The sequence below is a fragment of the Ursus americanus genome, chromosome 31, assembly GCF_024610735.1.
Source record: "Ursus americanus isolate L20-20 chromosome 31, mUrsAme1.1.p, whole genome shotgun sequence".
Classification (NCBI taxonomy): domain Eukaryota; kingdom Metazoa; phylum Chordata; class Mammalia; order Carnivora; family Ursidae; genus Ursus; species Ursus americanus.
The window spans coordinates 22,233,127-22,248,334 of record NC_142157.1 but is presented as its reverse complement, the minus strand read 5'-3'; the positions used below and the strand labels follow the sequence as shown (position 1 = coordinate 22,248,334).

Genomic DNA, 15,208 nt, shown 5'->3' with positions numbered 1-15,208 from the left:
GAAGTACAAACGCCACCCTCGGACTCTTTCGTGCAGCAGACAGCTGACTCACGGAATACTCAGTTAAAAATGGGAACAACTCGGAAAGGTCTAGATAAACATACATAGGCCGATCCATGATGAGTTATGGTAAGACACAGTTTCAGGGTCTATCACTCCATTTCTGGTGTTGCCAGCATAAAGGACACCACCCCCCACTTCACCCCTATCCCAGCCCTGACCCCCCAAAACACACTCACACATACAATGCCATTCAGGTCTAAGTTAGTATAACATGGCTTAATTTTTTTTTTAACACAGGACTAATATAATATCTAGGAGATGGCTTTGAGGGAAATGCTACATAAACGTAAGATATTATATAGGTATTCAGGTGATAAGAACTGTAGTTACAGATATGCCTCTGGAATTAAAAAAAAAAAAAAATGAAATCTAGAATCTCAGTACCGCCGGCATTTCTCCCAGGGCAAGAATACATTTAGTGTCCTATTAAATCAAAGAATGGTCCACTGCAAACAGTGGCATGCCTTAGCAGCTGGCGTTAACATAGATTGACGCACAAGTTCAATCACACTGAACCTGACGGTGGGCTTCCTGAAATTTATAATGCAGAATGGAAACGTTTTATGTGTTGTAACTTCCCACCCCTTTTAAGGCAATAACTCACCAGGCAGAAATATAATTCGCTGAGGATTTTTTAAAATCCACACTTAGAGCATTTTCTGGGGTTAAAAATTCACTGAAATAAAATATATAAAATGGAACTTGTTAAAAAATATCACGCAGGAGACTGACAGGAATCATTTTTGATTATCAACTAAGACCATGGGAATCAAAAAACAGGAAATATTTCTTGTGAAGTAGGTCGACAGAATATTAACACAGAAATAAAATATAAGAGCATGTAATAGACTTCCAGCCCAAACTGAAAGTTTGGTAAAGATTTTTCTAGTCCTGGCAGTTTCTTTATTTTTCACAGAATAAAAAGTAAGGCAACTGTTTGGAATCACCCTAATCTGTCATCTAACAATAAATGATTTTTTTAATTGGTTTACTATTGATACATTTATGGATATACTAGAGGAATACTTTTGGGGGGGGTTAGCTTCTTTAAAAAAAATTTTTTTTATTTGAGTATAGTTGACACACAAATGTTTCATGAATTTTCAGGTGTACAACACGGTGATTCAACATCTCTACACGTGATCCTCCCCACCCATGTGGCACCGTCTGTCCCCACACAACCCTATTGCGGTACCGCCGACTATATTCCCTATGCGGTGCCTTTTATCCCCATGACTTCTTCATCCCCCACCTGGAAGCCTGTATCTCCCGTCTCTCCACCCCCTTCCCTCTGGCAACCATCATTCTAGTCTGTGTAAATGATTCTACTTTTTGTTTATCTGCTTTGTTTTTTAGATTCCATGTGTGAGTGAAATCATATGGCATTTGTCTTTCTCAGTCTGACTTACTTCACTTAGCATAGTGCTCTCTCGCTCCATCCATGCTGTCACAAGTGGCATGATTTTCCTGGCTCTGATACCCCACCATACATATATACCACATCTTCTTTAGACGAATGCTTTTTTTTTTAAGATTTTATTTATTTATTTGACAGAGAGAGAGACAGCCGGCGAGAGAGGAAACACAGGCAGGAAGAGTGGGAGAGGACGAAGCAGGCTCCCAGCGGGAAAGCCCGATGTGGGGCTGGATCCCAGGACCCTGGGATCACGCCCTGAACCGAAGGCAGATGCTTAATGACTGAGCCACCCAGGCGCCCCTAGATGAATGCTTATTTTTGAAGTTGAAAGATAGGAACTAAAAATCTGATTTTGTCAGTATCAAGCCATGGAGCTTTGGACCAAGTCACAATCTTCCAACACACCTTTAAAAGGTGGACAATGAACTTTCCTTACCTACATTATAGAACCAAGATTAAAATCTATGAAACTATTTTGTAAATTATATTTTGTGTAAAAACAGAGGTATTTATGTAATTCTACCTAGCCTAAAAGTCACTTCAAAAACATGTTTACGATCAACTGCCAAATTTAATTTCGTACAAGTAGCACACTTCATAATTCCATAAAGAGAGCACTCACTGCTCTATTAAACTGGCTATCATGACGTCTGGCAACCTTTCCACAGACTATTATGTCTTTGGAGGTATGTATCTTTGTGAGGATTTAACCCAGAGAGCCTTTCCCCCCATAAAATGCTGTAATTTTATATTTTACTTTGTCTTAGAACAGACGTAAAGCAAAAGCAGCCGATGGGTGCCTGGGTGGTGCAGTCAGCTGAGCAGCCGACTCTCAGTTTCAGCTCAGGCTGTGATCTCAGGGTTGTGAGATCGAGCCCCACGTCGGGATCCGCGCTCAGTGAGGAGTCTGCTTCAGATCCTCCCTCCCTCTCCCTCTGCCCCTCCTACTCGTGCTCACTCTCTTCCTCTTAAATAAATAAAACTTAACCCCCCACCCCCAAAAAATGCAGCCAGTGGTCCTAGCCTTGGTTAGCCTGCTGTAGTTACTGTGGCAGGAGTCGGACCCACCTGCCAGTCTAAGTTGTGTAATTACAAGCTCATTATTAAAACCGTAACCCCGGATTGAATGGACGGCAGTGAAACCCTCACTTCCTGCCAGGCCTCTCGCACACCCGGAGTGTTTGCCATGTGGAGTTGCTCCATGGGCCTTCAGCCCCAGCTCCCTGCTCTGCCCGTCCCCCGACACCCCCTGCGCTGCTTCTCGCCATCCACACGGGAAGCTGATGTACAGCCATTCTTCTACCCACAGGAGAAACCAAGTCATCAGTGTGCCCTGGAGGCTCTGGCTTTCTGACGTTCTCGGTCATTCTTCCTCTCCAGGGGCTTCTCCCTGTCAAACGGGTGGGGCTTGGGCGACCGCGATGCTTAGACTGTTTGAGATGAGCCTGGTTTCAGAAAACCGGCCCGTGGGTAGTCAAGATTTGATAGTATAAAATCCACTGTGTGTGTGTGACACGTACACATATACACACACGCACCTGTGCACCTATGCTCACTGACCCAGTACTTACTGAGCGGTTGTACTTACTCCCGGCAGGGGGCTAAGTTCCAGACGCAGATTACTCTTCGATCTTCAGAACAACGCGATGACAAGGGACTACTGCAAACCCCGTCCCACACGAGGCGCAGAAGGTAGAATAACCACCTGTCCAAAGTCACAGAGCACGGAACCCTAGCCTGCTGAGGAAGAGGTTCGCCTCCATATTCTACTGTACACATTAAAACATGGGCTGTTGTTGCTGCTGTTGTTTTTAAACCTCTGGTTAAAATAACTGGGAAGTAACGGAGTAAACATAACACAAAAGACAAGAAACAAGACACTTACAATCTGGGATATGATTGACCAAAAAAGAATACTGCATTTCCTTCTCGCCTGCCTCCGTAAAGAAAGCATTTTTCTTTAGCTTCTCGACTCCCATAAATAAAAGGATTAAGAGGTGTAATACAAAGGATTTTTAGACTGGTATCTTCCCTCTTTTTTTTTTTTTTTAAGATTTTTATTTATTTATTTGACACAGCGACAGCCAGTGAGAGAGAGACAAGCAGGGGGAGTGGGAGAGGAAGAAGCAGGCTCCCAGCAGAAGAGCCTGATGTGGGGCTCGATCCCAGAATGCCGGGGTCACGCCCTGAGCCGAAGGCAGACGCTTAACGACGGAGCCACCCAGACGCCCCAAGGTACCTTCCCTCTTTCTTAATTCTGTTCATTCTACAGAATTATAATTGGAGGGAAATTCTCGCTTTCTGACATCACTGACTCTGAATGGAATGAGTACTGTTTCCATTCTTCACAAATAGGCTAGGAAGGGGTACATATGCTTCTCGTATTCCTGTAATAAAGAATACCATTGATTCCTGGCATACGAAGCAGGACGCTACGCCAGCCAGCCCCAGGTGTATGCAGCACTGCACACGTCCCCCCCACTGCTTAAATTGCTGTAGATACAGTTCCAACATCTAAACCACTTTGCTTTGTTGCATGCCTAGCTGACCAAGGTCCTTTCCTTCTCTAAAGGCAATTATCTGGGTGACAAATGCAGGAGAAGAGGTCCCAGGACTGTCTAGAAGCCAAGAAACCAGAAATGATTCCAGCAAGAGCAAGTCACTGAACCCTAGACAATGTAGCAGAGACCATGCAAAACCATACAATTCACATCTTCAGCTTGTAAGACAACAGCTCTCTCGTGTGCAAGAGAAAACGCAGAGTGGAAGACCGGACAGCTCAGAGAGCCACCAGCTCTGACATCACCGTGATGTCGTCCGCTCTGGTGCTCTGTCTGTTCGGAGGCCTGGTCGGGGCATGCGCCCTTCCTTCCTCCCTAGCAAGGGAGGTCTTGTTTCCTCTCCCCTCACTAATGCTTCCACTAAATAAAACTGGGTGAAACCTCACTTAGTCACATCGCTGTTCTTTTGAAGAGACTGACTATTGGCTGCAAATATGGGTCCCAAAGAGACCTTCGGATTCAGACAGGCTCAGAAGAAGATTTCAGCTGTGTCTATTTCCTGCTTTCACTGGCAGAATTAACTGCACATGTCAGGAAAAACTCTTGTCCTATGAAGCAAAGCACGTCCACTGACCTAGCACGGGGGAGCCACGGTGGGGCCAACTGGGGGAAGCCACAGTCCCTGTGCTAGCCACAGATACCTGCCTGGGAGCCAGGCCGACTCATCAAGGTCCCCAATCCTTCCGGCTTTAGTGTTTAGGAACTAGAGAGCTTCAAGGCTCTATCTCCTATGGTCACACCCAAGGAATCTCATCCACTCGGTGGCTTACGTTTATGTTGATAATGCCCCAAATTATATATTAGCCCAGACCTCTCTCCCAACTCCAGACCCCACTATCCAGGTGCCCTCTCGATGAGACATCCGAAAGTCAGCTCAAATTTAGGATACCCACAACTCGGCTTGTGAGTAGCTCCTCTCCTCCCCACGTCTCCCTCCATCCCTTCCCATTATCTTCCCCATGCTTTTAGCTTCCCAGGTCCAAAACCTCACAGTCAACCTCCACTCTCCCCCTCTCCCAGGTCATCACTAATTCCCGATCATTCTGCCTTTGAAACAGACCCAGAATATGACCATTATCGCCCTCTGGATGAACATAGAAGGGCCACCTTCCTTCTGGAGGCTTCAGAGAAAAATCCATTTCCTTGGTTTTTTTCAGTTTCTGGAGGCTGCCCACATTCCTTGGCTCAAGGCCACTTCCACGATGCATCACTCCAACCTCCTGACTCAGTCATGGCATCTTCGACTACTGTCTCTGACCCTCCTGCTTCCCTCTTCTAAAACTTGTATGATTACACTGGGCTCACCCTGATAATCCAGGATAATCTCTGCATCTCCAGATTCTGAAACACGTCGGCAAAGTCCTTTTGCCATGCAAGATGACAAATGCCCAGGTTCTGGTGAATGGGAAGAGGGCACTTTTGGGGGCTGTTATTCAGCCTGCCACACCACCTCACTCAGAGCAAAAACCCAAGTCCTTACAATGCCCACAAGTTCCCATGTGATCTAGTCCCCACTTCCTAACTGAGCTCACCTCTTCCAACCCTCTCCTTGCTCGCTGCATTCCAGCCATGTGAATCATGTTGTTACTCAACACCGGAACACCACAGGACCTTTGCACTCGCTGTTCCCACTGCCAGGAAAGCTCCCTCCCTCATTTAGGTCTCTGCTCAAATGACACCAGCTTAAGAGTGAGGCTTTCTCTGCTGACTCTGTATAACAGAGTAATATTTCATCCCCCCCATTGAGACACTCCCTTCCATGCTAATTTTTTTTCACAGAGCATTTATCATCTGATATGTTATCCATCCATCCATGCATCCATCCTCCCCCACGGAAGGATCACAGGGGTGTCTGTCCCTTGTCATATCTCCAAGAAATGAGCATGAAGCTGGGACCCAATAAACAGTTGATGAATAAGTGAATTTTACTTTACTAGAAAAATAAGTTCCTTGGAGACAAGACCTGGCCTAGAGTAGGAACTTAATAAATGTCTGAATGAATGAAAAAAATGAATGGGTGAATGACAGACCCAGTTTACATCTAATTACTATAAGTGTATGAACCAACATCAAATCAAGTGCATTACTGTTTAGGAATCAGGCACAACAGGTAAAGTAATTTACTCAAGGATTTGCAACAAAAGTAAAGTAATATAATTACATAGAAAAAATTCCAGGCAAGCCCCTGACTTTATTTCACTGTGTCCCTGAACATTTTAGACCTGACACATCAGAACTCATCTGGATTCCGTGCTTGGTTCAAATACTCTTAACCAACAAGGCTTTAAGTTGTTAAACTCCAAGCTTATTTTTAAAGAAAATTTCACAGAAATCCCAAAAGCACTTACTTCGCTTATTCTGATACATAAAATATGCCATACAGGGGAGGGATCATTATCCACACTCGACGACGCACCCAGGAGCAAACCTGCAGGCCAGGGGATGCCGTAGGGACAGAGAGAACCCACTTCAAGCTCACGGTCCCTAGCTCAGTCATCGGCCAGCCAGGGCAGCTCCAGAGGCTCACCTTAGCCATCGATGACAAGTCAAACCAGACATTCCCGCTGTGGCTGGACGGCTACGGGAGGGGGCAGGGCGGGGTGGGGGTGGAGAACCCCAGGGTCAACACAACCGCCTGGGATCAGCCTAGCCGAACAGCACCTGTGTCACGGAGGGCAGCTCTTCCGCACCTTGCAGTGTCATTACGGCCCTGCTGCTGACACACCAGCCCAGCAGGCCACACGACGGCCACGCGGGAGCAGCTGTTCTCCTGCTCACCTGGGGAAGTGAGCCAGCGCTGGGCTTTATTCACACTTGGAAACCGCTTCCTGGGAATCCTTTTGCGAATGGAAACGAGAACACCACAGTGGTTAGGAATCCTGACCCGGAGAACAGGTTGACGGGGTTCAAATCAAGCCTCTGTGACTCACTAGCCGTGCCCCGATGGATGGCCCTAAACTCTAGTCTTCTTACCTCTAAAAAGTCGACTTACGAGTCTTATGACAATTATGGGAGATAAAGCAAGAAAAGCTCTCGTCGTAACGCTTGGCCCAGGAGGCCTTAGTACACGCTGGCTACTATCATAGCTATCGTTATATTCCTATGTAGTATATTGTTCTTGATTCTAAAAAAAAAAAAAAATCGCCCTTCAAAAATAAAGACTACATCTGTCTTATCTTTGGTTTAGATTTGTAATAGCAACTCCCAGGGATTTATCATTTATTTCCAGCTAAGTATTTGCCTGCAATTAGGGAAAGCTGCCCCCAGGCAGATGTTGAGATTAAGCTTGCCTCGGTGTGGCTTAAAAAATTAAGTCACTGAGTGACTTTGTCCTCATTCTACTCTTGAATTAAAAAATGATACAATTTATTATTGGAAAGCTTAACAGAAATGTTAGATAGATATGACTAGATGCCATATTTAAATAGGATAAGCGATGTGAGTTAAGATTTCAAAACATGTCAGTACATAGGTAGGTGGTCACCAAGGATTATTTTTCTGACAAAGTATCATCTAATAGAAATCACTGATGAATGCCCTACATTGCCTCTTTGCCTGAAAAATGAAACAAAACAACAAAACACACTTTTAAAAAAATTTTTCTCCTAATCATAATAACCAAGGATGCACACCAGAAGCATAGAGTGAGTTTTTCCAAATTACATAAGAATTAGTCTTGAGGCGCTTGGGTGGCTCAGTCGGTGAAGCGTCCAACTCTTGATTTCAGCTACGGTTGTGATCTCAGGGTCGTGGATCAAGCCCCGAGTTGGGCTCAGCACAGAGTCTGCACGAGAGTCTCTCCTTCTCCCTCAACCCCTCTCCCTGCACAGTGCGCTCTCCCCCTCTTTCTCAGATAAATAAATAAACAAATAAATAAAATGTTAAAAAAAAAAAAGCCTCACACGTGGAGATTTTGCTTCAGCAGCTCAGGGAAGCAGCAGGTGGTTGCATCCTGCGAAGCCCCCCCCCCCCCCCGTATTACTAATGCTATCCCCTATGGCTAACAATCACTGTACAAACTCTTTCTTTTGACAGGGAGTTTGTTGCCTTAAAAACTTTTGCAGAGATTTTCTTCTTGATCCCCTAGCCTGTTCCTAAAGTAAGACGTGGCTACTCGTAACTCCAGGAAGAGAAGGTGCTGAGCTACTCTCAGCCCTTGAAATCAGTACCAATTCCTCCAGACATTTTACAACAACAAAGCTGCTGAAGGAGATCGGGTGGGGATGGGGCTGAACTTGACGTCTGTTCCATGAGATCATGTGAATGCTTTTCATTTAGACCAGCACTGCCCCACAGAGCATCCTGGCTGGCAGAAACGTTGCATAACTGCATTTTCCCCCAGGGCAGCCATGAGCCAGACGTGGCTACTGAGCCCTCAGAAGTGTGGCTTGTGGCTTCCATCACCGGATGCAATGCTCTGGACAGACATCAAACTCTGGCTGTGCGTGGCCATCCCAGCGCCTCGCTCTCTGAGGCCCTCATTCCATTAGCCCGTCCAGTACTCGTTCCTTGAGCACCCACCTGAAGCCCGGCACATGGCAGGCATGGGGGACGGAGCAGAAGCAAACACAAAACCCACCCTCCTCGCGTGGAGCTTACATTCTCATTTTTGATAACTGGCCTCTTTCAACCACCAGACTCATGTGAGGTACTTGCTCCAAGAACTCTGGGTTAAATGTGTTTTTTAAAATTACGCTCTTACGAAGCAGAAAAGCAAATATTCATAGTTTGAAGGACAATACAGTTCAATGGATTGGAGAAGTTAGAGGACACAGAGTCTGCAGGAGCAAAGAGAAGGAAACTCGGGAAACCTTTCCAGAGGGGCAGAGTAGCCTCAGCCATGGGATAACAGGTTTGAACGTTATTTCCGAGAGAGGTCCTACGCCCACCCCGGGCCAGGTGACTGAGCAGGCAGAGTGTCACGAGTCATCTGTCCCAGGAGCAGGACCAAGGGGGTCCCAGCTGGAACATATTTAACAACTGCCCCTGGAAATGGAGTCAGAGGAGAACCAAGTACATGACTAGCAAAGGCATTTTCACGCAGCTATAACAAATACTCTAGGTGGTGTAAGTTTTCAAAAAATTAAGAGATTAAGAAAAGTAAGAGTGATGGTTTGATTAGAAAATTTTTAAAAATCATCAGATGGCAAAAGAGGAGCCCTGGACAAGGCCGCTACTACTCATCTCGGGCTCTTTCCCCCCGACGCCGCGCAGGGGCCGAGCTGGCTGAGCCCTCCTCGCAGTTTCTCGGGCCCTGGGTGGGGTGTGGCTGCTGAACAGAGCAGCAGGACAGGTCAACCCGTAACAGCTGGACCCTGGGCAAGGACAAATGCTACCAGAAATGATCAGAAAGGGCACCTCGGTGGAGGGGGCCTGCCAAGAGGAGCAAGGGCCGTTTGGAATTGCCACATTTGGATCACTGCTATTAATTAAACCCCGAACTCAGATCATTCATCAGCAACCTTACCTAGTTCTGGGGGCAGAACGGTCAGGCGATTCCCCTGAATGTGGAGCTCCTTAAGCTGAGTGAGCTCCCCGATTTCTTTAGGCAGCGAGATCAGGTCGTTATCCCTAAGGCTGAGCTAAATATAAGAAAACAAGGAGTTGTCAAAACAGTGTTCACGTAAAGAGGCGCTCAACAGCAACTCTCGTCCTTTCCCGTGCCCTCTCTCCTTTGAAGGCTCAATCCCTTCAATTTATTTACAAGTGCCTGCAGATGAACCAGAAATAGTAGCAGGAGGAGTGGTGGATTCCCGCAAAACAAACCGTACTCCTGCTCAAATTGACTTGATTCCACTCCTACAAGGGCTGCAGAAGTGAATTGATTTTCTAAGAATTTAGATAAATTACTTACTATCTGCAACTTTGTGAGCTTCCCAATATCTGGCGGCAGGATTTCAAAATCGTTGTCACTTAGATAGAGTGCACGCAGGGTGGCTGCAAATTAAACAGCAATATATAAACAGGGTGGCACGGAATCCAACCATTTGAGGTCTGATCAATACAAGGGAGTCAGCTTTGATTAATAACCCCGGCTCGGTGGAAAGCCTGTGACACACCTAGGGCTCACAATAATAAGAAGCAGGTCAAACTTAGATTTACTGGCTTATTGTGGGGCTGGTGTGTTCAGGAAAACATCTATATCCAAGAGGACTGACACAATTAACAACTCTGGGCACCAGCAGTTTTTGGCACAGGGTTGCAAGACGCTTTCAAAAAAGGTAGCGATTTTTCTTCTATTATTTCCGATTCACATTTATGCTTTGCACCCAAAGGGGAACCAAGAAAACCAGTGTCACCTGTATCAATGCTGAGGGCAAAAGAGCTCTATCATTTAAATGCGACTCTGTTAAAAACAAATAACTAAAAGGCTTTCGGGTGAGGAAGACCATAAGCACAGTTCGTTGTTTTCGTAATCAGGCTAATTATTATTAATTCTTTCTCTAGCCTTAGCAACAAAAATAAATGAAGACAAAGCAGCTACCATGATGATACAGAGTTTAAAACTAGAGAAACCCTAACTTAGGTAGAATATCGGTGATAAAAATTTGTTCACAATATTACACAGTGATAATATGACTCCCAGATGATGGAACGAGAACATTCTAAGGCATCTTTTTGATCCCTAACCAAAAAAGGAGAAGTATAGTCAGATGTCTGTTTTGTTTGCTTACAGGTATGCAATTACATTCTAATGTTTTAAAATTCGACAGAACTCTATGTCAATATACACAACAAAATTTCCTTCATGGCCCAAGAAAATATTTTAGAATTGGCTTCATGTGCTTGAGAAAGTCTGGGAATGAGAATATGCATAAGGTTATAAATGAAATTTTGGAGACGAGCTCAGAAAATTCAGAATCGCTGGATGCCATACGTGTCACTATTTGGAGAAGCAGAACACTCATTTAAGGAAAGCAAATCTTTCCTAAATATTTTGTGAGCTCTCGGAAAAATCAGTTTTTCCTCGTTTTTTACGAGCATCTGTGGCAAGAAACTTGTTAGCATAGAATACAGGTGAAAAGATCAAGTGTGCTTATCTGTGACAAACTATTTCTTCATGTTTGATCTCATACTACAGACAAAATAGACCACATCAATCAGAGTACTTGTTAAAAGACTTAAAATAAGAATCCTGCTTGGAAATGTCAAAAAGTTCTGTTACGGAGGTTTATCAAGGGCTATTTTTATAAATAATTGGTGGGAATATCTTTGGGGCAATAGCTTACAAAGAGTTAACAGCAACATGGGAGGACACATATATTATCATATTTTTTTGGCATGCTCTTTAAAAAGAAAGTCAAGTTCTTTAGCTAAATGTGAGACTTGATCTCATTTAGGTACATCAGCTCTCTCCGGAAGTTAATATGACATTACTAAGTCCACTTGAGCGCAATGGTGTCAGGTAACCATATATCAAATATACATACTGCTGAGCTATGGAAGGATATTCAAAAGAAATGTGTGAAGAAAAAAATATATACGTCCAATAATTTCTCTTGGAGTTTGGGCCCTGGCAAATAAATTTCACTTTCAGAACGCAAAGTACCATTTTAAGGAGATTTATAGAATTAAAAGTTTCTTACTAAGGTAGAAGAAGTTTCCGGGAAGAGAATTTTCACTCAAGTTGTTGTAAGTCAAATCAAGGACCTCCAGAGCTGGGAGGGAGCCAAATCCTCGAGGCAAAGTGTTTAGTCTATTCATGCTGTGGTGGGGGAAAAAGAAAATCCAAGACGTCACACACCAAACATACGTTCACACAATACTCACATCACCTCTGTGTCGTGGGAGAGACTGAATGCTCAGAAGAGGCCATAATTCTGCCCTCACTTTATGTTCTTTTAACCAACACCGTAGTCAGAGAATCTCGATGATTACGAAACATTTAAAAATGTCTCCTTATTTTCTGCAATGGTGATGTTCAGTCATTGTGTTACCGAGAAACTTCAATCATCACCAAGTATCTGTCTTTCTAGAGAAGAACTTCCTCATGTGTGTAGCAATAATAATTCCTCAAAAGATACAGAGTAAGCTTTGTAGTTTTTAGACCATTGGCTTTATTTCATTTATTCCTCCCAATGGGAGGGGGAAAAAAAATCACTTTTTTGTTCTGCGACTACTAACGTCCAAAATGATCTCCAGTTACAACGGTGGTTGCCAGGGGCTGAGGGGGGCGGAAACAGGGAGTTGTTGTTTAATGGATATAGAGCCCGTTTTGCATGATGAGAAACTTCTGGAGATTGGCTGCCCAACAACGTGAATATACTTAATGCTACACAGTCGCACACTTAACAACGGTGAAGATGGTAAATTTTACGTCATGTGTATTTCACCATAACTGAAAATCAAAAAAATATATGTATGTATCTCCAATGAAATCTAAGGAAAATGTATTTTCTATTATTCTCTTATTTTCTTCAAGACCCTTCTTTACCTTTTTTTTTTTAAGATTTTATTTATTTATATGACAGAGAGAGAGAGCACAAGCAGGGGGAGAGGGAGAGGGGGAGAGGGAGAAGCAGGCTCCCCGCTGAGCAGGAAGCCAGGTGTGGGGCTGGATCCCAGGACCGTGGGATCATGACCTGAGCCGTAGGCAGATGCTTCACCGACTGAGCCACCCAGGCATCCCAAGACCCTTATTTTTCTTAATGTGGTGTTCTTTAAGCACACTTAAAAGAGGATTTAAAAAAAATTTTTTAAATCTAACATAAGCTGACAGATACTGAAAGGTCAGAGGGACTGTGATGCTAAAATAATTCAAGGCCTCGAGCCTCCTTATACTAGATACGATCCTGTCCACACCTGCCAACCACCCGCCAGCCAGGCCGCACAAGAAAGAACTGATGGCACAAGGGGAAACCAAGAGAAAAGTGATTTCTACCTCTTGGGTAGAAAAGTTATTGGTTAACTTTACACTTAATAAAATGGCCTCCATAGGGACACCTGGGTGGCTCAGTCGGTGAAGGATCTGCCTTCAGCTCAGGTCATGATCCCAGGGTCCTGGGATCGAGCCCCACATTTGGCTTCCTGCTCAGTGGGGAGCCTGCTTCTCCCTCTGCCTGCCACTCCCCCATTTATGCTCTCTCTCTCTGTCAAATAAATAAATAAACAAATCTTTAAAAAAATAAAAATAAAAATAAAATAACTTCCATGACCATTTGCTGTAATGACGACAACCGATATTTTCTACCAATTCACAATCTGTGAAGCACACTTATGTCAAGTATTCACCCGAGGCGCCAAAACTTCCGTGTACTATAGGCAGGACAGCGCTTACAACTATCTGTTTAATGCTGATGTGCATGAAGTGACAAGGACTTCTGATTCCCCCGATGAGCGTGACAGGTGTCTGAGACCACCTAGCACCTCACGGAGGCAAAGGCACCCCAATCTTGAGATTCCAATGTAAGGAGCTAAGTTGAAAAATAAAATAAAAAATAGTGGAAAAGGCGGAGAAATGGGTTTCTTTCTTTAAATACTGCTCTGTTACCCATTTTCGAAAATCACCAATCAAGGTTTTCTTTCCAAATACAGTAGCAGACGTTTGGCAGATAAGGTGCAGGAAAGCCCAGGTCAGCCTTCCTCAGAGGGAAGAGGCATCTCGGGGTGCTTCCAGCCACTCTGCAGCTGAGAGCGAGCCTGAGACTGTCTACCTCCTGGTGACAAGAACCTACTGAACTCAAGATTCTTTTTCTCCTTGAGTGACAAACCAATCCCCCCAATGCGTCAGGAATGCTGCAAAGCCCCCGTGCAGCCGGCAACAGGGACAGCAGGAAGCTCAGGAACCTGGCGGGCAGAGGCAGCCCTCACTTAAACAAATGCACACGAAGGTCCAAAAGTACTGCTGGCTGAGAACAAAGCAAGGAGCTGCAGGGACCACTGGCGGCTTCTCTGGGCACCAGCACAGGCGAGGTCTCCAACCACCTCCACCTGCACATATGGGACTGCTGCACCCGGGCCCCCCCGAGAGCCTCGGCGCTCCAGGCTCCCAGGAGAGGTCAGAGCAGAGGCAGGGGCAGAACAGAGCGAGGCGAGATGAGCAGTCCGGCTCTAGCGCGGCTAGCCGGGTGACCTTGGGGGAGTGAGTCAGCTTCTCTGAGACCCAGTTTCTTCAACTGTAAAATGAGGACAGCCATACCTTCCTAGCGGGATCGGCAGGAGGATGAGAGCTGAAAAATCTGAAGCACGTAGAAAGATGTGTGGCTCGCAAGTGGCTCTCAAGAAACAAGAGCCAGAACTACAATTATTTTTCAGGAAGTCATCGTTTGAGAGACATTGTGCGTCAGCCTCAAACAGGTAAGCTCACCCTGGGAGAAGACCATTGTGGGCAGCCTGAATTGTCAAGTGTGGTTTTCTTACCTGTGTCCTGCCAACTGACCCTCACATCACTTCCCGCGTTCGCAAAGTTGTTTATGCCTCATTCATGCCGTAATGGTATAAATTCTTTTGACTGCCTCTGAACATTTTTCCGGTGTGTCCTGGGGAAATGGGGAAGTGCCTGCATGTGATGTAGAAATTTGTAAAACCAGATAGTGGAAGGCTGGTCGGGGTCTTTTTTCCTTCTCTTTTTCAAAAGCTAGGAAGGCCCTTACTTAATGCTTCCCTTTCTGGAACGTTCTGATCTCCTGAGGTCCTCTCGCGCTCTTCTTGCTTCAACAAAACCTTCTTAGCTAAAGGTAATAATTTTTCTCATGTCCACAGTGACTTGCTCACACACTTAGCCGCCCCCCCCAAAAAAAAATCCTAATTTGTGAACACGTAACACCACACTTGGTGAAAGCTTCCAAGTTTCACGAGATGAGCTCCAGCATCTCCCCGGGTCAAAAATTATTCCAGAAGAGTTGGGCATGGTGCTTCTGCAGTCAGATTATCCCAGATACAACTACCGACAAGTAGCCGATGTGGCTTTATATTCTGTGGAAATTAACTCTGTAAAATGAACCATGTTTAAAGAATTAAAAATGTAATACAACTTTACTTATTCAGACGGCCTAAAAATCCTCTCAGGCCTTGCCATCATCAGAATAAACAGCAAATGCTATATATATAAAATTTTAAAAACAACTTCTGGTTGAGCATGCTGTCGAAATCTGCATATGTGTGGCCTAAACGCTTTGCTGTAGGGTCTCCTGTGTATATATACATAATTTTTAATTCCTGTAGAGTT

General features: G+C 44.8%; 1 protein-coding gene across 2 annotated transcripts in view; it reads right to left on the bottom strand.

The window, feature by feature from the left end:
- RSU1 (Ras suppressor protein 1) overlaps positions 1–15,208 on the bottom strand; it is a 185,906-nt gene that overhangs the window by 114,743 nt on the left and 55,955 nt on the right. For both annotated transcript variants that reach the window (XR_015722428.1, XM_045787797.2), the window contains exons 5-7: positions 11,628–11,746; positions 9,896–9,978; positions 9,509–9,623 (exon numbers count right to left, since the gene is read on the bottom strand). Coding sequence is in view for 1 of the 2 variants with exons in the window: in XM_045787797.2 (XP_045643753.1) it covers positions 9,509–9,623; positions 9,896–9,978; positions 11,628–11,746 (317 nt within the window). In the remaining variant the exon portion in view is untranslated. The remainder of the gene's footprint in view (positions 1–9,508; positions 9,624–9,895; positions 9,979–11,627; positions 11,747–15,208) is intronic.